Source organism: Salmo salar, chromosome ssa05 (genome assembly GCF_905237065.1).
Source record: "Salmo salar chromosome ssa05, Ssal_v3.1, whole genome shotgun sequence".
Taxonomy (NCBI): Eukaryota; Metazoa; Chordata; class Actinopteri; order Salmoniformes; family Salmonidae; genus Salmo; species Salmo salar.
The window spans coordinates 73,027,442-73,048,658 of NC_059446.1; the positions used below are offsets into that span (position 1 = coordinate 73,027,442).

Consider the following 21,217-nt stretch of genomic DNA (forward strand, 5'->3'; position numbering starts at 1 on the left):
AGAAGAGAGACAGACAGGAGAGGAGGAGTGACTAGAAGAGAGACAGAGAGGAGAGGAGGAGTGACTAGAAGAGAGACAGAGAGGAGAGGAGGAGTGACTAGAAGAGAGACAGAGAGGAGAGGAGGAGTGACTAGAAGAGAGACAGAGAGGAGAGGAGTGACTAGAAGAGAGACAGAGAGGAAAGGAGGAGTGACTAGAAAAGAGACAGAGAGGAGAGGAGGAGTGACTAGAAGAGAGACAGAGGAGTGGAGGAGTGACTAGAAGAGAGAAAGAGAGGAGAGGAGGAGTGACTAGAAGAGAGATAGAGAGGAGAGGAGTGACTAGAAGAGAGACAGAGAGGAGGAGGGACTAGAAGAGAGACAGAGAGGAGAGGAGGAGTGACTAGAAGAGAGACAGAGAGGAGGAGAGAAGGAGAGATATGATGAGAGAGGATAGGAGGAGTAACTAGAAGAGAGACAGAGAGGAGGAGGAGTGACTAGAAGAGAGACAGAGAGGAGGGGTGACTAGAAGAGAGACCGAAAGGAGAAGAGGAGGAGAGATATGATGAGAGAGGATAGGAGGAGTAACTAGAAGAGAGACAGAGAGGAGGAGGAGTGACTAGAAGAGAGACAGAGAGGATAAGAGGAGTGACTAGAAGAGTGACAGAGAGGAGGAGTGACTAGAAGAGAGACAGAGAGGAGAGGAGGAGTGACTAGAAGAGAGACAGACAGGAGAGGAGGAGTGACTAGAAAAGAGACAGAGAGGAGAGGAGGAGTGACTAGAAGAGAGACAGAGAGGAGAGGAGGAGTGACTAGAAGAGAGACAGAGAGGAGAGGAGGAGTGACTAGAGGAGAGACAGAGAGGAGAGGAAGAGTGACTAGAAACGAGACAAAGAGGAGAGGAGTGACTAGAAGAGAGACAGAGGGGAGAGGAGGAGTGACTAGAAGAGAGACAGAGAGGAGAGGAGGAGTGACTAGAAGAGAGACAGAGAGGAGAGGAGGAGTGACTAGAAGAGAGACAGAGAGGAGAGGAGTGACTAGAAGAGAGACAGAGAGGAAAGGAGGAGTGACTAGAAAAGAGACAGAGAGGAGAGGAGGAGTGACTAGAAGAGAGACAGAGGAGAGGAGGAGTGACTAGAAGAGAGAAAGAGAGGAGAGGAGGAGTGACTAGAAGAGAGATAGAGAGGAGAGGAGTGACTAGAAGAGAGACAGAGAGGAGGAGGGACTAGAAGAGAGACAGAGAGGAGAGGAGGAGTGACTAGAAGAGAGACAGAGAGGAGTGGTGACTAGAAGAGAGACCGAAAGGAGAAGAGGAGGAGAGATATGATGAGAGAGGATAGGAGGAGTAACTAGAAGAGAGACAGAGAGGAGGAGGAGTGACTAGAAGAGAGACAGAGAGGATAAGAGGAGTGACTAGAAGAGTGAAAGAGAGGAGGAGTGACTAGAAGAGAGACAGAGAGGAGAGGAGGAGTGACTAGAAAAGAGACAGAGAGCAGAGGAGGAGTGACTAGAAGAGAGACAGAGAGGAGAGGAGGAGTGACTAGAGGAGAGACAGAGAGGAGAGGAAGAGTGACTAGAAACGAGACAAAGAGGAGAGGAGTGACTAGAAGAGAGACAGAGAGGAGAGGAGGAGTAACTAGAAGAGAGACAGAGAGGAGAGGAGGAGTGACTAGAAGAGAGACAGAGAGGAGAGGAGTGACTAGAAGAGAGACAGAGAGGAAAGGAGGAGTGACTAGAAAAGAGACAGAGAGGAGAGGAGGAGTGACTAGAAGAGGGACAGAGGAGAGGAGGAGTGACTAGAAGAGAGACAGAGAGGAGAGGAGGAGTGATTAGAAGAGAGACAGAGAGGAGAGGAGGAGTGACTAGAAGAGAGACAGAGAGGAGAGGAGGAGTGACTAGAAGAGAGACAGAGAGGATAGGAGGAGTGACAAGACGAGAGACAGAGAGGATAAGAGGAGTGACTTGAAGAGAGACAGAGAGGAGGAGGGACTAGAAGAGAGACAGAGAGGAGAGGAGGAGTGACTAGAAAAGAGACATACAGGAGAGGAGGAGGAGAGGTCCAAAAAAAGTAAGGGAGACAATCAAGACAGATATGAAGAATGAATGGAAGAAATACACAAGGAGTGGTCAGTGAAGAGTCAGCCCAACCCTGCAGTATTTCTAAAAGCTGTCCCCTCCCTGCTGCCCTCACTCACTGACATTTACATTTCAGTCATTTAGCAGAAACTCTTTTCCCTCACTCCCCCTCACTGATGTGATAGGCCCGGATGGGTAGAAGCTGCAGTTGAAGTCGGAAGTTTACATACACCTTGGCCAAATACGTTTAAACTCAGTTTTTCACAATTCCTGACATTTAATCCTAGTAAAAATTCCCTGTTTTAGGTCAGTTAGGATAACCACTTTATTTAAAAAATGTGAAATGTCAGAATAATAGTAGAGAGAATTATTTACTTCAGCTTTTATTTCTTTCATCACATTCCCAGTGGGTCAGAAGTTTACATACACTCAATTCGTATTTCGTAGCGTTGCATTTAAATTGTTTAACTTGGGTCAAATGTTTCGGTAGCCTTCCACAAGCTTCCCACAATAAGTTGGGTGAATTTTGACCCATTCCTCCTGACAGAGCTGGTGTAACTGAGTCAGGTTGGTAGGCCTCCTTGCTCGCACACGCCTTTTCAGTTCTGCCCACAGATTTTCCATAGAATTGAGGCCAGGGTTTGTGATGGCCACTCCAATACCTTGACTTTTTTGTCCTTAAGCCATTTTGCCACAACTTTGGAAGTATGCTTGGGGTCATTGTCCATTTGGAAGACCCATTTGTGACCAAGCTTTAACTTCTTGACTGATGTCTTGAGATGTTGCTTCAATATATCCACATAATTTTCCTACCTCATGATGCCATCTATTTTGTGAAGTGCACCAGTCCCTCCTGCAGCAAAGCACCCCCACAACATGATGCTGCCACCCCTGTGCTTCACGGTTGGGATGGTGTTCTTCGACTTGCAAGCCTCCCCCTTTTTCCTCCAAACATAACGATGGTCATTATGGCCAAACAGTTCTATTTTTGATTCATCAGACCAGAGGACATTTCTCCAAAAAGTATGATCTTTGTCCCCATGTGTAGTTGCAAACTGTAGTGTGGTGGATGAATCAGAATTAGTTGGGTAACATAGATAATTAAGATGTTTTATTAGTATAATATGCTTATGTGAGATACTTGTCATTAGAAAGTGTCCTTTGGACTCTGGTGTGTTTCAGGTGCACGTTTTCCTTAGCTGGGGCTCAGTGACTTGGGGCCCAGAGAGGGGAGAGGTCCGACTTGTCTTTTATATGGGAATGTGTCTTTACCTATTCTTAAACCATGTGAAGGGATGGCGTGATTAATGGGGAACCAATGACTTGTCTCCACAATGTCTGTGAGCAAGTCACTCCCTCCTTTTCTTTATTGTGGGGAGGTTTATGATAGTGTATTGGGACCATTGTATGTCCTCTCTTAGATCTCGCACTTATCCTGTGATAGTATATGGCATAGAGGTTCACTCCCCCCAGTGAGCCTGTCCAGGAGTGGGGTCAAGAGGGGGTTTGCTTGAGATGGGAGTATCTAGAGTTGACCATTGATATATGCCATTGGATGAAATGGTGTTTTGGTTCTATGAAGTACCAGGGATGAGATTAGAACCTCGTCATTAGGGATCAAACTGAACGATAATTTATAGCGAATGCTATCTGGCTGTAAATACTCCTCTCTAAAGTAAACAGTCTTTCTTTGTGAACCGTTCCTAACTATCTGTGGTTTGTCATGTCAAAAGGGGGTGGATATTTGCTATAAAATATCTCAGTAGCCATTGTGTTGAAACCTTCCTGGTTCATTCGAGAGTTCATTATTGAAGGTCAAGTGCTTTTGCAAAAGTATCTTAATTATTAAAGATGTAGTTAACTCGGACTGGTGTGTTTGTAACTCTCCTCATTTGGTAATGCAGAAATTAGCCACCACATTAGTCTGGCTTTTCTATGGCAGTTTTGGAGCAGTGGCTTCTTCCTTGCTGAGCGGCCTTTCAGGTTATGTCGATATAGGACTCGTTGTACTGTGGATATAGATACTTTTGTACCTGTTTCCTCCAGCATCTTCACAAGGCCTTTTGCTGTTGTTCTGGGATTGATTTGCACTTTTCGCACCAAAGTATGTTCATCTCTAGGAGAGAGAACGCGTCTCCTTTCTGAACGGTATGACGACTGCGTGGTCCCATGGTGTTTATACTTGCGTATTATTGTTTGTACAGATGAACATGGTACCTTCAGGCGTTTGGAAATTTCTCCCAAGGATGAACCAGACTTGTGGAGGTCTACAATTGTTTTTCTGAGGTCTTGGCTGATTTCTTTTGATTTTCCCATGATGTCAAGCAAAGAGGCACTGAGTTTGAAGGTAGGCCTTGAAATACATCCACAGGTACACCTCCAATTGACTCAAATGATGTCAATTAGCCTATCAGAAGCTTCTGAAGCCATGACATAATTTTCTGGAATTATCCAAGCTGTTTAAATGTACAGCCAATTTCATGTATGTAAACTTCTGACCCACTGGAATTGTGATACAGTGAATTATAAGTGAAATAATCTGTCTGTAAAAAATTGTTGTAAAAATTACTTGTGTCATGCACAAAGTAGATGTCCTAACCGACTTGCCAAAACTATAGTTTGTTAAAACTTGTTAGGGTTCGCGTCCTTTTTCTCAATTTCCGCCTGACTGACTTACCCAAAGTAAACTGCCTGTTGCTCAGGCCTTGAAGCCAGGATATGCATATAACTGGTACCATTGGAAAGAAGACACTTTGTAGTTTGTAGAAATGTTAAGGTAATGTAGGAGACTATAACACAATAGATATTGTAGGAGAAAATCCAAAGAAAAACCAACCGTACATTCTTTTTTGAGAGCCCATGCTCTTCCAATGAAATTTATAGGGAAATAATATAATCTACATCCCAGTATGCAATTCCTATGGCTTCCACTGGGTGTCAGTAGTCTTTGTTCAAGGTTCCAGGCTTGTTTCTTCCATAACGAGTAAGAATAATACGTTTTAGTACAAGGACATCTGCTTGGAAATTCATGTGTGCGCGCGCCATGAAGACAACGCGCACCTGCTAATATCGCTTTCCTATTGAACATACATATTTCCGAATGAAATATTATAGTTTGATTACATTTTAGGTTATCTGAGGATTGAATAGAAACTTATTTTGACTTGTTGAAACAAAGTTTAAGGGTAGATTTTCGGATTCCTATCTTGGCATGTTGAACGAGTGGATTACTCAAATCGATGGCGCCAACTAAACTGACTTTTTGGGATATAAAGAAGGACACTACATGTTATAGTAGGGACCCTTTGGATGACAAATCAGAGGAAGATTTTCAAAAAGTAAGTGAATTTTTAATCGCTATTTGTGAATTTATGAAACCTGTGCTGGTGGAAAAATATTTTGATCTGGGGCGCCGTCCTCAAACAATCGCATGGCATGCTTTCGCTGTAAAGCCTACTGTAAATCCGACAGTGCAGTTAGATTAACAAGAATTTAAGCTTTCAACCGATATAAGACACTTGTATGTACATATATGTTTAATATCCATCATTTTTAATTATTATTTATTTGAATTGCGCACCCTCTAGTTTCACCGGAAGTTGTCCCGCTAGCGGGGCGCCTAGCCCAAAGAGGTTTTAACAAGAAATGTGTGGTGGTTGAAAAACAAGTTTTAGTGACTCCAACCTAAGTGGATGTAAACTTCCCACTTCAACTGTATATGGTGGAAACTATTACTTACTGTGAACCAGACGCCTCCGATTCACAGACAAGATAACTTTATGGAAATTATGATATCCAAAAATAGAGGCGATAGGACTCATCTAAACTTAGCAGTTCCATGTCCTCTCTGCCAGTCAGCGCCAGATGTTAGCGTGACACTCCAGAAGTGCCAGTTGACTTCAGGTCACAGCCAAGGTGATGTCACTATGCTGTCCTGCCAAAATAGAGGCGATAGGACTCATCTAAACTTAGCAGTCCCATGTCCTCTCTGCCAGTCAGGAGGTGCGTGACAGTGCTCACATATGGTCCTTCACTAGATTAGAAGTATTGTAGAAGTAATCGCCCCTCTGGGATTAATCACGTTTTTAAAATGTCATTTAATGTAATATTGTGTATCTATCTGCATGGTCCCTAAGGTAACCTTCATGTATTCTTTGAAAAGAGAACACTCTGATGAAAGCATTAAAGCCAAAACATTGGTGAAGTGAAATGCTTTACGCTGCAATTAAGTTCCAGTTCAGAACATTGGACAGCACTCCCAATGTCCAGTTCAGCACCATGGACAGCACCTTCATTGTCCAGTTCAGGATACTTGGACAGCACCCTCAATGTCCAGTTCAGGATACTTGGACAGCACCCTCAATGTCCAGTTCAGGATACTTGGACAGCACCCTCATTGTCTAGTTCAGGATTCTTGGACAGCACCCTCATTTCCAGTACAGCACCATGGACAGCACTCTCATTGTCCAGTTCAGCACCATGGACAGCACCTTCAATGTCCAGTTCAGCACATTGACCAGCACTCTCACTGTCCAGTTCAGCACCATGGACAGCATTTTCATTGTCCAGTTCAGCACCATGGACAGCACTCTCACTGTCCAGTTCAGCACCATGGACAGCACTTTCATTGTCCAGTTCAGCACATTGGACAGCACCCTCATTGTCCAGTTCAGCACATTGGACAGCACCCTCATTGTCCAGTTCAGCACCATGGACAGCACTCTCATTGTCCAGTTCAGCGCCATGGACAACACCCTCATTGTCCAGTTCAGCACCATTGACAGTACTCCCACTGCTTCAAGGGGTTCTCCAGAGCTTCAGTGTGTGCCGGCTTTTCGCTCCATCCTATCACTAACACAGGTGTTTCAAATAATCATCTAATCCTAATCTTCAGTCTAGGCAATGATCTGAATCAGGTGTGTTACTGAAGGACTGGAACGAAAATCTGCACACCCTCTGGAAAGGGTTACTGTGTGAAGCTGTGAGTGGTGTCTCCATGGTGCTGAACTAACGTGAGGCCAGTCTCTGCCACTACTGCTCCCACAACTATATTCCATGGTGTTGTCACGATGTGGTCACTGTTCACGGCACCTCCGGTTGAGGCTCGGAGGTGGAAAACCCTTGTTTTAAAAAAAACCTTTTAAACTAGTCTTTTCTAGTTGTTTCTTTTCTAGCAGGACCAGACAGTAATGACCCTGTAGTTTAGTCTACTAGGTGAGATAGATCTGTAAAGACCTGCAGGTTCACTTCACCTGGTATACTCTCTGGAATGAGAGACAGAGAGAGAAAGAGAGCTAAAGTGATGGATGATAGGGAGTGATGGATGAATGGATGAAAATGAGTGCCCACAACACCCAAACAAAGTGTCTACAGCAGGGCTGCCCAACCCTCTTCCTGGAGATCTACGGTCCTGTGGGTTTTTAGTCCAACCCTAATTTAACACACCTGATTATACTTATTAGCTGCTCAACAAGACCTTAACTAGCTGAATCAGGTATGCGAAATTAAGGTTGGACTGAACACCTACAGGACAGTAGATCTCCAGGAAGAGGGTTGGGCAGCCCTGCTCTACAGAAACTAGGAGAGAGGGTCAGAAAACAAAGGAGAGTGATAACGAGAGTGAGGGAGAATAAGACAGACAGAGAGAGAGAGAGAGAGAGAGAGAGAGAGAGAGAGAGAGAGAGAGAGAGAGAGAGAAAGAGAGTGAGAAGAAGAGAGGAGTGAAAAAGAGGGTGAGAGAGGGAGAGAGAATAAGAGAAAGAGAGAAAGAGAGAATGAGAAGAGATAGAAGTGAATGAGAGGGAGAGAGATTGCAGTGAAAATAGGACTGGAGTGCAGGATTAGACCCTCCAGAGTTTATAAGGCAAAGAAGACAAAGTGAGAGACTGAGGCTGAAACAGATGTAGGTTAATATAGGGAAAGACCTTGGCCCAAAAAGGCAAGAAGTACCCCACTTGAACACGCATGCCCTGGGCTGGGTGTGCTCACACTGCACGTGCTAAACTAATTACTTGCATTAACTACAATATAACTAAGTAGCAACAAAAACTATTCCATGTCAAAATTACTCACAGGAAAAAGCACACACACAGAGACTCTCTCTCTCTCTTTCTTTCACACACACACACACACACACACACACACACACACACACACACACACACACACACACACACACACACACACACACACACACACACACACACACACACACACACACAGTGACTCATTCAGCAAGGACATTTAGATAATGAAATTAAGAAAGCGGTGGCCACACTGTAAATGACAGCACATTTAGACAGAGAGAGAGAGAGAGAGAGAGAGAGAGAGAGAGAGAGCGATAGAGAGAGAGAGCGATAGAGAGAGAGCGATAGAGAGAGAGCGATAGAGAGAGCGAGAGAGCGATAGAGAGAGAGCGATAGAGAGAGAGAGAGCAATAGAGAGAGAGAGAGAAAGAGAGAAAGAGAGAGCGAGAGAGAGAGAGAGAGAGAGAGAGAGAGAGATGGAATAATACAGTAGGTTACAGACCAATGTACATGAAATGACCAAAAAATACCACCAGCGAGGTCTTCAGTTCACCAGTCTCTCTCCATCTATCTATTACCACAGCTGTGTGTGTGTTTCTATTGTTTATTATAGATACGGTAGTCCCAGTTTATATCACACGACACACAATATGCCTCAGAATGTTGTTTGCAACCCCCTCCATTGCCACACTGTCACGCGGAGAGTTTGGAATTGATAAACATAGGCAGACCAGGCGCGACAAAGAAGACTGTATCCTCCAATGCGACTCTGACAAACATTAAAATGTGTTCATGTGAGTTAGACAACATAACATAGACGTTCCAGTAACAGATTAAAGCCCTCCACGACAGACAAACCATTTTGGCAGATGTTGGCTACACGACACCAGAATGTGTTCACTGAAATAGTTAATTAATAATATCCTTAATCTTATTAACCTCATGGAGTAAAATGTGTTTGTATATTTTGGGTTATGAGCAAAAACACTTACCCTGGCTGTCACAGGAGCGATATCCGAATGGTGTGCGCGCTTGACAGTAATCAAGAACCTCGCGCCTGGGAGGGTTGGTGGATATCGCAGTTCTCTCTCTCTATCTCTCTGCCCCCTCTTTCACTCCCTCTCTCGATTGTGTGTGTTACCCCCTTACGCTCCTTTACCCATCCTCTCAATCTCCAACTCCCGCTCTTTTTCACTCACACTATCTATGAGCACTGCTGCGGTAGGTCTGGAACTACAGTATACTGTACAACAGGGACAGTGGGGGACGGAAGAAGAGGGAGACGGAGTGTGAAAGGCACACGAGGAAAGAGAGAGAGAAAGAGAGAGAGGGAGGGGGGGGGATGTAGAGGAAGGGAAATGCAGGGGAGCGAACTGTAAGTTAAAAACAATACATTTTTATTGAACCTTTATTTTGACAGGGAGTCAATGCTGAGACCAACGTCTCTTTTCCAGATGAGCCCTGTATATTACCATAAAACACGTCAAAATACAATAAACACATTAAACTACACATTCATATACACAATAAAATACACCTAATTATACAAAATGATACATGAAAAGCAAAACACAATGATAAAAAACAGACACATTCTTCAGTAAAAAGGTCCCCTAACAACCGTCTGACGCCCTAGAGACACACATTCCACACACAAGGTGCCTATTAAATAGAGAAATTAGTTTGGAGGTAACGGGCTCCCAAGTGGGGCAGCGGTCTAAAGCACTGCTTCTCAGTGCATGAGGCATCACTACAGTCCCCGGTTCAAATTCAGGCTGTATCACATCCGGTCGTGATTGGGAGTCCCATAGTGCGGTGCACATTTGGCCCAGCGTCGTCCGGGTTTGCCGGCGTCGGCCGTCATTGTAAATAAGAATTTATTTTAACTGACTTGCCTAGTTAAATAAAGAATTATGCAGACTATTACAGAAGTTTTACCTAAACAATACTGTACAGTTAGATAACATTTAAGCATATTCAGGGAGATTTATGCAGCCTGCATGTGACCTGTCATCGTGGTGTAAATGTATTAAGCCATGAGTGCTCAAATTAAAGAGAGCATCATTATCACACACTACTGTTAGTGGACAGTGACCATGAATGTGTAACTACAATCTAGAAGTGCCGACAGTAGATATAGTAGATACTAACTAGATACAGTAGATACTAACTAGATACAGTAGATACTAACTAGATACAGCAGATACAGTAGATACTAACGAGATTCAGTAGATAGTAACTAGATACAGTAGATACAGTAGATACTAACGAGATACAGTAGATAGTAACTAGACACAGTAGATACAAACTATATACAGTAGATACTAACTAGATACAGTAGATACTAATGAGAGACAGTAGATACTAAATAGATACAGTAGATACTAACCAGATACAGTACATACTAACTAGATACAGTAGATACTAACTAGATACAGTAGATACAGTAGATACTAACTAGATACAGTAGATACTAACTAGATACAGTAGATAGTAACGAGAGACAGTAGATACTAACCAGATACAGCAGATACAGTAGATATTAACTAGATACAATAAACACTAACAAGATACAGTAGATAGTAACTAGATACAGTAGATACTAACTAGATACAGTAGATACTAACGAGAGACAGTAGATACTAACTAGATACAGTAGATACAGTAGATACTAACTAGATACAGTAGATATTAACGAGATACAGTAGATAGTAACTAGATACAGTAGATACTAACTAGAAACAGTAGATACAGTAGATACTAACGAGATACAGTAGACAGTAACTAGATACAGTAGATACTAACTAGATACAGTAGATACTAACAAGAGACAGTAGATACTAACTAGATACAGTAGATACTAACTAGATACAGTAGATACAGTAGAAACAGTAGATACTAACGAGATACATTAGATAGTAACTAGATACAGTAGATACTAACTAGATACAGTAGATACTAATGAGAGACAGTAGATACTAACTAGATACAGTAGATAGTAACCAGATACAGTAGATACTAACGAGATACAGTAGATACAGTAGATACTAACGAGATACAGTAGATAGTAACCAGATACAGTAGATACTAAGTAGATACAGTAGATAGTAACTAGATACAGTAGGTACTAACTAGATACAGTAGATAGTAACTAGATACAGTAGATAGTAACCAGATACAGTAGATACTAACTAGATACAGTAGATACTAACCAAATACAGTAGATACTAACTAGATACGGTAGATAGTAACCAGATACAGTAGATACAGTAGATACAGTAGATACTAACTAGATACAGTAGATATTAACTAGATGCAGTAGATACTAACGAGATACAGTAGATACTAACCAGATACAGTAGATACAAACGAGAGACAGTAGATACTAACTAGATACAGTAGATACTAAGTAGATACAGTAGATACTAACTAGATACAGTAGATACTACGTAGATACAGTAGATAGTAACTAGATACAGTAAATACTAACTATATACAGTAGATACTAACTATATACAGTAGATATTAACTAGATACAGTAGATACAGTAGATACAAATTATATACAGTAGATACTAACTATATACAGTAGATACTAACTATATACAGTAGATAGTAACTATATACAGTAGATACTAACTATATACAGTAGATAGTAACTAGATACAGTAGATAGTAACTAGATACAGGTGATACTAACTATAGACAGTAGATACTAACTAGATACAGTAGATAGTAACTAGATAAAGTAGATACTAACTAGATACTAACGAGATACAGTAGATACTAACTAGATACAGTAGATACTAACGAGATACAGTAGATACTAACGATATACAATAGATAGTAACCAGACACAGTAGATACTAACGATATACAGTAGATAGTAACCAGATACAGTAGATGCTAACGAGATACAGTAGATACTAACTAGATACAGTAGATACTATCCAGATACAGTAGATACTAACTAGATACAGTAGATACTAACCAGATACAATAGATAGTAACTAGATACAGTAGATACTAACGAGATACAGTAGATACTAACCAGATACAGTAGATACTAACTAGATACAGTAGATACTATCCAGATACAGTAGATACTAACTAGATACAGTAGATACTAACCAGATACAGTAGATACTAACGAGATACAGTAGATACTAACCAGATACAGTAGATACTAACCAGATACAGTAGATACTAACTAGATACAGTAGATACTAACCAGATACAGTAGATACTAACTAGATACAGTAGATACTAACAAGATACAGTAGATAGTAGCTAGATACAGTAGATACTAAACAGATACAGTAGATACTAACCAGACACAGTGGATACTAACTAGATACTAACGAGATACAGTAGATACTAACTAGATACAGTAGATAGGAATGGAAATATAGCCGCTGTAACCTGCTGTCTCCCTCCCTCCTTCCTCTCTGTCTTACCCCCCTCCCTTTTCTCCTGTGGTCTCTGTCCCCCGTTGTATTTTTAGATGGCTGGTGGAGGAATCCTATATTTTTAGTAGCGATATCAATAGACTGCTGCACACTCTGACCTCATGGGGGGAGAGTGGGAGAGAGAGAGAGAGAGAGAGAGAGAGAGAGAGAGAGAGAGAGAGAGAGAGAGAGAGAGGGAGGGAGGGGGAGAGAGATGGATGGATGGAGGGGAGAAAGAGAGGAGAGATGGGGGGATGGAGAGAACAGCTATGGAGAAAATGAGAGAGTGAGCCGGAAAAGGACTGAATAAAGAGAGAGAGGGTGATGGAGAGACAAGAGAGGTGAAAAATAGGCAGGAAAAGAGAGAGAGAGAGGGGAGGAAGGTTATGTCAGAAATTCAGAATGATTGACTGACCCAAGATAAGTGCAAAGTGGGTATAGGCTTCATATATAAAAGCTACCCACACAGAAACACATTCAGGAATGTCAGTTTGAATGATGAGATCAGATGTATTTTTTTTTTTAAACATTTTTAGTCATTTAGCAGACGCTCTTATCCAGAGCGACTTACAGTAGTGAATGCATACATTTCATACATTTCTTTTCCTGTGCTGGCCCCCCGTGGGAATCGAACCCACAACCCTGGCGTTGCAAACACCATGCTCTACCAACTGAGCTACAGATGCAACAGTGGTCATTACACAGTAAATACATCTCTATCATAAAACTACAGCTAGAACACACACAGTCTATCATCATAGGAAAATAAACCAGAAAGGCTTGTGTGAAACACAGCGGGTCATTTTGACAGGGTGAAGGAGACAAGACACTAATTATCTTCTGTAGAATGAAAGGAGGAAGATAAAGAAAGAGTGAACGAGGTTCAGCACTGCAGCCAAGCAGAGAGAGAGCTAGTGAGGTGGTGGGAGGCAGAGAAAGAGAGAGCAGGTGAGGTGGTGGGAGGCAGAGACAGAGAGAGCAGGTGAGGAGGTGGGAGGCAGAGAAAGAGAGAGCAGGTGAGGTGGTGGGAGGCAGAGAAAGAGAGAGCAGGTGAGGAGGTGGGAGGCAGAGAAAGAGAGAGCAGGTGAGGAGGTGGGAGGCAGAGAAAGAGAGAGCAGGTGAGGAGGTGGGAGGCAGAGAAAGAGAGAGCAGGTGAGGAGGTGGGAGGCAGAGAAAGAGAGAGCAGGTGAGGTGGTGGGAGGCAGAGAAAGAGAGAGCAGGTGAGGAGGTGGGAGGCAGAGAAAGAGAGAGCAGGTGAGGAGGTGGGAGGCAGAGAAAGAGAGAGCAGGTGAGGTGGTGGGAGGCAGAGAAAGAGAGAGCAGGTGAGGAGGTGGGAGGCAGAGGAAGAGAGAGCAGGTGAGGTGGTGGGAGGCAGAGAAAGAGAGAGCAGGTGAGGTGGTGGGAGGCAGAGAAAGAGAGAGCAGGTGAGGTGGTGGGAGGCAGAGAAAGAGAGAGCAGGTGAGGTGGTGGGAGGCAGAGAAAGAGAGAGGAAGGACAGAGATGTAAAAGAGAGAGTGAGTGACAGAGGAGGCAGGTAGAGGAAGAGAGAGTGGAGGGAGGTAGAGAGAGAGAGAGAAAGAGAGAGAAGTTGATGAGATTCTAATGTGAAGGTCAAATTGTTATAACACAGATCTCTATGGGACATAGTACTCCCATCGTGATAGTGCGGGGTTGAGTGAAGGGAGGATGAGGAGGGTGAGGACTGGAGGTTGTGCCTGTGGGACAGCAGCGAGGGAAGGACGAAGAGAGGGAGTGAAATTGAGACACGGAGATGGTGGTTTTGCTGGTTCAACAACTACCACAGTAAATTAAGAGGATCTTACGTGTGTGTGTGTGTGTGTGTGTGTGTGTGTGTGTGTGTGTGTGTGTGTGTGTGTGTGTGTGTGTGTGTGTGTGTGTGTGTGTGTGTGTGTGTGTGTGTGTGTGTGTGCATGCAGGGACAAGTGGAACTAGAACATGTTAGTACAGACAGTATGTTAATTACACACTATTACATGTTGACACTTTCATGATTCAGACATTTAGAGGCATACACATTAGACAAAAGTATTTTTCAGACTTTCCAATTCATTTTATTAGGAGTTTTGATGTATTCCCAATACACAAAACATGATATAACCCAACTAATAAATATACAGATAAATGATAAATGCATAACTTCAAATCTTCTATGATTTTAATATCTACAACTAATAGATGCATACTGTAGTAATCTATCTATCTATCTATCTATCTATCTATCTATCTATCTATCTATCTATCTATCTATCTATCTATCTATCTATCTATCTATCTATCTATCATCTATCTATCTATCTATCTATCTATCTATCTATCTACACAAACCCCTTTTTGTTTGACCCTGAACCCAAACTGACCTTGGGTGATGATGACCACTCAAACCTGGTTGACCCTTTAAAGTAGCCTACAGTAACAGTTCTGAATTTGGCCCTAGGTGATTTTATTTGTACCCCAAGTTCATTATTTTGTTGTGGACATTAGAGACTAAAAACACCAGCAGATCAGCTCCAAGGGATTTTAAATGTGGAAATCTGTTCCAAACTATTCCCACACTCAATAGAGATACAGTATGTGATGGTATACAAATGTAAACAAAATTATGTTGTTTTAGTCGAATATTATATCCGATTGGGCTTCTTGCGGTCAATTTGCAGTTTACAAATGATTTGAATTATGTTCCAGCTGCCTGACCATCCACTCAAGAAAAAATTGGCCCACGACTGAATCTAGTTGATGATCCCTGCTATACAGGCTTTTAATATTGATGTTTATGCAGAGAAAAGAGCAATAGGATTTGAGCTGGTACATATCCAGTCTCTCACGTCCATGGTTGAAACCTTAGTTTGACTTTTTCTTTTTTAATTTAACCTTTATTTAATGAGGCAAGTCAGTTAAGAACAAATTCTTATTTAAAATGACGGCCTACCAAAAGGCAAAAGGCCTCCTGCGGGGACGGGGGCTGGGATTAAAAATAAATAAATAACATATTAATATAGGACAAAACACACATCACGACAAGAGAAACAACACAACACTACATAAAGAGAGACCTAAGATAAAAACTTAGTATGGCAGCAACACATGACAACACAGCATGGTAGCAACACAACACGACAACAACATGGTAGCAACACAACATGGTAGCAGCACATAACACGGTACAAACATTATTGGGCACCGACAACAGCACAAAGGGCAAGAAGGACTCTGTGTATATTTTCACCAGGATTACAATAGTTCACATGACTATGTTTTCATAAGTATACAAATATTTGACTGTATTTTCCTCACTAATAATTTAGACTAATTCTAGTGTAACACACCATAATGGGGATCCTAGATGTAATATAAAACAGTCCAGAACTTTGCCTGGCAACACTCTCCAGGTCAAGTATATTTTAACAGAATGTTATTACGTCATGAGTATGTTTCCATGTGTTGACCTGTCCCACATTTAAACCTTATCAGTGGTGGATCAATGTCCTTACACAGCAAAGGACTGTACAGTACAGTACAATATAGTACCGTACAATGTAGTACAGTACATTACAGTACAGACCCGTACAGGGAATGTGCCAGCTAAGAATGAGGACTTGATCTAATCTAATTTAAATAAAACTAAACTACTTACGTAAATTAAAATCTACAAAAGATGTAACAATATTAAATGCTATCTCATATAAGATAACAATGTTAATATAAGATAACAACTTTAATAATTAAAAATTGGATGTAATAAACGTATCACTAGTCACTTTAAACAATGCCACTTTATATAATGTTTACATACCCTACATTACTCATCTCATATGTATATACTGTACTCTATACCATCTACTGCATCTTGCCTATGCCGTTCAGCCATCGCTCATCCATATATTTCTATGTACATATTCTTATTCATTCCTTTACACTTGTGTGTATAAGGTAGTTGTGAAATTGTTATATTACTTGTTAGATATTACTGCATGGTCAGAACTAGAAGCACAAGCATTTCGCTACACTCGCATTAACACCTGCTAATCATGTGTATGTGATTTGATTTGTTATATGCTAGCAGATAAGCATATTATTAGTTGGGGCTTAACATGAAGCATTGTAGCTCACTGAATCCTAACTATACTGAAAATGTCCTAACCATGCTACCTAACTCCTAACTCCTTATTACGTTTCCTTCTGAGAAATGTCCTATGTTACTCCCTGTCACTCTGTCACTGGTTGGTGGCCACTGAGGTCCACATCGCATATTAAAACAGTCTTCTCCTCCTCATCTCAGACATTCTGGCTAGTCTCAGCAAGAAATGGAACAAAACCTTATGAGATTTATTTACTCTGTCACTGGTTGGTGAACCTCAACCAAAATGTCTACTGAATGCCACATCACATCATAAAACCGTCCTCTCAGATATCCTGGGTAGTCTCAGGTCACGTGTCTGATGTAGTGCCAACCCGGGTCAGTTAGCTCAGTTGGACCTGAGTTAGCGCTTTCGCATTCAATTTGGGTCGAGGTCAAAGTGTCATATCAGCAAGAAAGTGAAGAAATATAGCAACTGATCTAGGAATAGAATGAGACAGATGACAACGTGTAAGGCTGACAGGGCATAGCTGTACAGTACGGAAACATGAATCAGATGGTTGACTTGGTAGTCCTCATATCTGGTGGAAAATATTTGATTTGTTGATGGAGATGGGAGTAAGTAATCATGTAGTTAGTTAAAGTCACCCTTAACCGCGGACCACAGGGTTAGATGGTTTCACTTTCATGAATGGTTACCATTCCTCCCAGGTCTAATGGTTAAAGTTAGGATTGGGGGTAGGTAGGGGAATCTGATCCCAGATCACTGATTAGGAGCAACCTTTCTTCAAGCAGTAATATATAACGATTGATTTGATTTCTTACCCATCTTCTAGGTTTCTAGCTATACATCACAATTATATGATCAATGAATTGAAGTTAAATTGGAAACACAAAACAAGGAGCAGTTTTTGGTAATAGTATAATAGAACAATGTAGTAGAACACAATATGACATTACATAACACAAGAAATACTGCTTTACATAATATCAGAGGTAATTCATTTCATAAGTAATAGATTATACATTTGGCATATAGACAGCTCTAACTGTATTTCTATCTAATACATCTGATATTGATACTACAATAGCATGATACCATGTCATAAAATACATTTACCTTAAAATCACTATAGATTTAAGTCAGATTCAGTGTCATCTTACAGTATCTGTTTGCAATTAACTGCATCAACTTTAAATAAAAGTAATGTTGTTTTGTATGCATTGCATCAACGAAATGTGTTATTTGACTTTTACCGCTAATCTGCCCATTCATCCCTGTATCACCCAGATTTCCCTCTGAAAAATAAGCCACGAACCCAGGCTCTAGAGTATAGCAGAGACGGAGAGTTATCTGTAGGTTGTGTATACTGATTGTTTGTGTTTAAATTGTGTGCTATTCTCTGTTTTGAACTTATTTGCTTTAGAAAATGACTGTTAGATGGTGAGGGGAATGTGGGAGGAGCTCTCCCTCCCCCTCAGACAGAGAGGGGATAGAGAGAGACAGAGCTGCTCCCTTCAGACCAAGAGAACAGGATAAAAATACAGAGAGCTGCCCCCTCCGAAAGAGAGGGGAGAAGAGCGAAACAGAGTTGTGCCCTTCAAAAGAGTGTGGGTGGAGAGAGACAGAGCTGCCCCCCCTCAGATGGCAGTGAGGGTCGGGGGGGCGAGCTCAGGGTTAATGAAGGAGAAGCCCAGGAAGTCTTCCTGGTCAATGGCCGCCAGAACGTCAGGGTCAGAGGGTGTCAGCACGGACGGAGCCGCCGTGAAGAACTTGTCAAAGTTCTCCCCTTTCTTCCCACCCTGAGAGAGAGAGAGATTATTACATATAGAACACATATATACACATGAAATAAAGCACTGAGAGAAAAATCAAACTCCTTCTTCCACACACACGGGCACACAGATCCACTGTTTCATTATCTCTCTTTGCTCTCTCTCTCTCTCTCTCTCTCTCTCTCTCTCTCTCTCTCTCTCTCTCTCTCTCTCTCTCTCTCTCTCTCTCTCTCTCTCTCTCTCTCTCTCTCTCTCTCTCTCTCTCTCTCTCTCTCTCCCTCCCTCCCTCCCTCCCTCCCTCCCTCCCTCAGGTGTACAGTAAAGCATGTCACGTGGGGTCCGTGTTCTCCTCAGTGTGTGACAGCTGCTCTGCTGGTTGATATGAATCTCATTTGGCTAATGGGCCTGGCCTCTGACCCCAGAGCACATTCTGACACCTCACTGCCCACTCAGCCATTGGCTGGCACAAGTGACAGGCTAATGATGGCATAGATTTGCATACGAGACAAGGGGGCGGGACCCCGGGGCGAACGGGTCATGACTGTTATGACACCCCTGTCTGTTCCAGAATGCTCAAGGTCTCTGAGAATGAGGAGATATATATATATATTGTATACAGTATATAGCGATAAGGGAGAGTGAATGGGAGAAAAACTGACACGTGAGAGAGGCTGCAGTAGGCAGACCTGGCTCTCAAGAGAAGACATGCTATGTGCACACTGCCCACAAAATGAGGTGGACACTGAGCTGCACCTCCTGCCAAATGTATGACCATATTAGAGACACGTATTTCCCTCAGATTACACATATCCACAAAGAATTAGAAAACAAATCCAATTTTGACAAACTCCCATATCTACTGGGTGAAATACCACAGTGTGCCATCACAGCAGCAAGATTTGTGACCTGTTGCCACAAGCAAAGGGCAGCAGTGAAGAACAAACACCATTGTAAATGGTGAGTGTAATGTTTACTGTTATCTATTTCACCTGGTTTGGCAGTGTAATATATATGTTTCCCATGCCAATAAAGCCCCTTGAATTGAATTGAGATAGAAAAAAAAGTGATAGAAAGAGAAACTATAGAGAAAGTTGAATAGAAAAACATGGATGGAGAGAGAAGGGTTGAAATACTGAACCCCTGAGAGTTGTGAGGAGAGTCATTATGAAGAGAGGAGGAGGATATGGAGACATGGAGAGGAAGGCAGAGATAGATAACTCCTGTGGGATTTACTGACAGTTCTAGGTTTAAAGAGAGGCTCAAGAAAGGGGAATGTTAAGAGATAGAGAGAGACAGACAGAGAAAGAGGTAGAGAGAGAGATAGACAGACAGAGAAAGAGGTAGAGAGAGAGAGAGAAAGAGAGAGAGACAGACAGAGAAAGAGGTAGAGAGAGAGAGAGAAAGAGAGAGACAGACAGAGAAAGAAAGAGGTAGAGAGAGAGAGAACGAGAGAGACAGACAGACAGACAGACAGACAGACAGAGAAAGAGGTAGAGAGAGAGATAGAAAGAGAGAGAGACAGACAGAGAAAGAGGTAGAGAGAGAGATAGAAAGAGAGAGAGAGAGACAGACAGAAAAAGAGGTAGAGAGAGAGATAGAAAGAGAGAGAGACAGACAGAGAAAGAGGTAGAGAGAGAGAGAAAGAGAGAGAGACAGACAGACAGAGAAAGAGGTAGAGAGAGAGAGAGAAAGAGAGAGACAGACAGAGAAAGAGGTAGAGAGAGAGAGAACGAGAGAGACAGACAGACAGAGAAAGAGGTAGAGAGAGAGATAGAAAGAGAGAGAGAGACAGACAGAGAAAGAGGTAGAGAGAGAGATAGAAAGAGAGAGAGAGAGAGAGAGAGAGAAAGAGGTAGAGAGAGAGAGAAAGGGAGAGAAAGAGAAAGAGGTAGAGAGAGAGAGATAGAAAGAGAGAGACAGACAGACAGAGAAAGAGGTAGAGAGAGAGAGAGAAAGAGACATTTGTAATGTCTTTATTATTTTGAAACTTCTGTATGTGTAATGTTTACTGTTAATTTTGATTGTTTATTTCACTTTTGTATGTTATCTACCTCACTTGCTTTGGCAATGTTAACAAATGTTTCCCATGCCAATAAAGCCCCTTGAATTGAATTGAATTGAGATAGAAAGAGAGGGAGACAGACAGAGAAAGAGGTAGAGAGAGAGAGAGATAGAAAGAGAGAGAGACAGACAGAGAAAGAGGTAGAGAGATAGATAGAAAGAGAGAGAGACAGACAGAGAAAGAGGTAGAGAGAGAGAGACAGACAGAGAAAGAGGTAGAGAGAGAGATAGAAAGAGAGACAGACAGACAGAGAAAAAGGTAGAGAGAGAGATAGAAAGAGAGAGAGACAGACAGAGAAAGAGGTAGAGAGAGAGAGAGCTAGAGAGAGACAGACAGAGAAAGAGGTAGAGAGAGAGAGAGCTAGAGAGAGACAGACAGAGAAAGAGGTAGAGAGAGAATAAAAGAGAGAGATAGAAAGAGAGACAGAATAGAGGAGGTAGAGGAAGAGGTAGAGGTAGAGACTAACAGTTCTGGGTTTGAAGGGAGGTTGTATCTCCATTCTCTCCAGTCGGTCCCAGTCCATCCAACGGAAGAAGGGATGCTCCCGTATCTCCTTCTCCCCCTCCTCCCCTCCGCCCAGTCGCTTCGCTGGGTGCTTGGTCAGGAGCTGGGGACAGCGGAGAGGAAGAAAGAAGAAGAGTGTGAAAATGGAGGAAAAAGGAGAGAAGGAGAGAGCAATAGAACGGTGGAGCGTTGTCTTGAAATCTCCTCTTGCAGAGTTGCATGGGTAGTATGCTGTACGATCCACCATGTTGA

General features: G+C 42.2%; 2 protein-coding genes across 2 annotated transcripts in view; both read right to left on the reverse strand.

Moving 5' to 3' along the window:
* The window catches only part of LOC106605807 (voltage-dependent calcium channel gamma-7 subunit), a 43,353-nt gene extending 34,037 nt beyond the window's left edge, over nt 1-9,316 (reverse strand). Inside the window, exon 1 of the mRNA XM_045719420.1 lies at nt 9,073-9,316. The gene's annotated coding sequence lies outside the window, so the exon portion shown is untranslated. The remainder of the gene's footprint in view (nt 1-9,072) is intronic.
* An 8,212-nt stretch (nt 9,317-17,528) lies between these two features.
* LOC106593604 (protein kinase C alpha type) overlaps nt 17,529-21,217 on the reverse strand; it is a 94,498-nt gene continuing 90,809 nt past the window's right edge. The window contains exons 16-17 of the mRNA XM_045718792.1: nt 20,928-21,068; nt 17,529-18,426 (exon numbers count right to left, since the gene is read on the reverse strand). Of these exons, the coding sequence (XP_045574748.1) occupies nt 18,265-18,426; nt 20,928-21,068 (303 nt within the window). The 3' untranslated portion in view covers nt 17,529-18,264. The remainder of the gene's footprint in view (nt 18,427-20,927; nt 21,069-21,217) is intronic.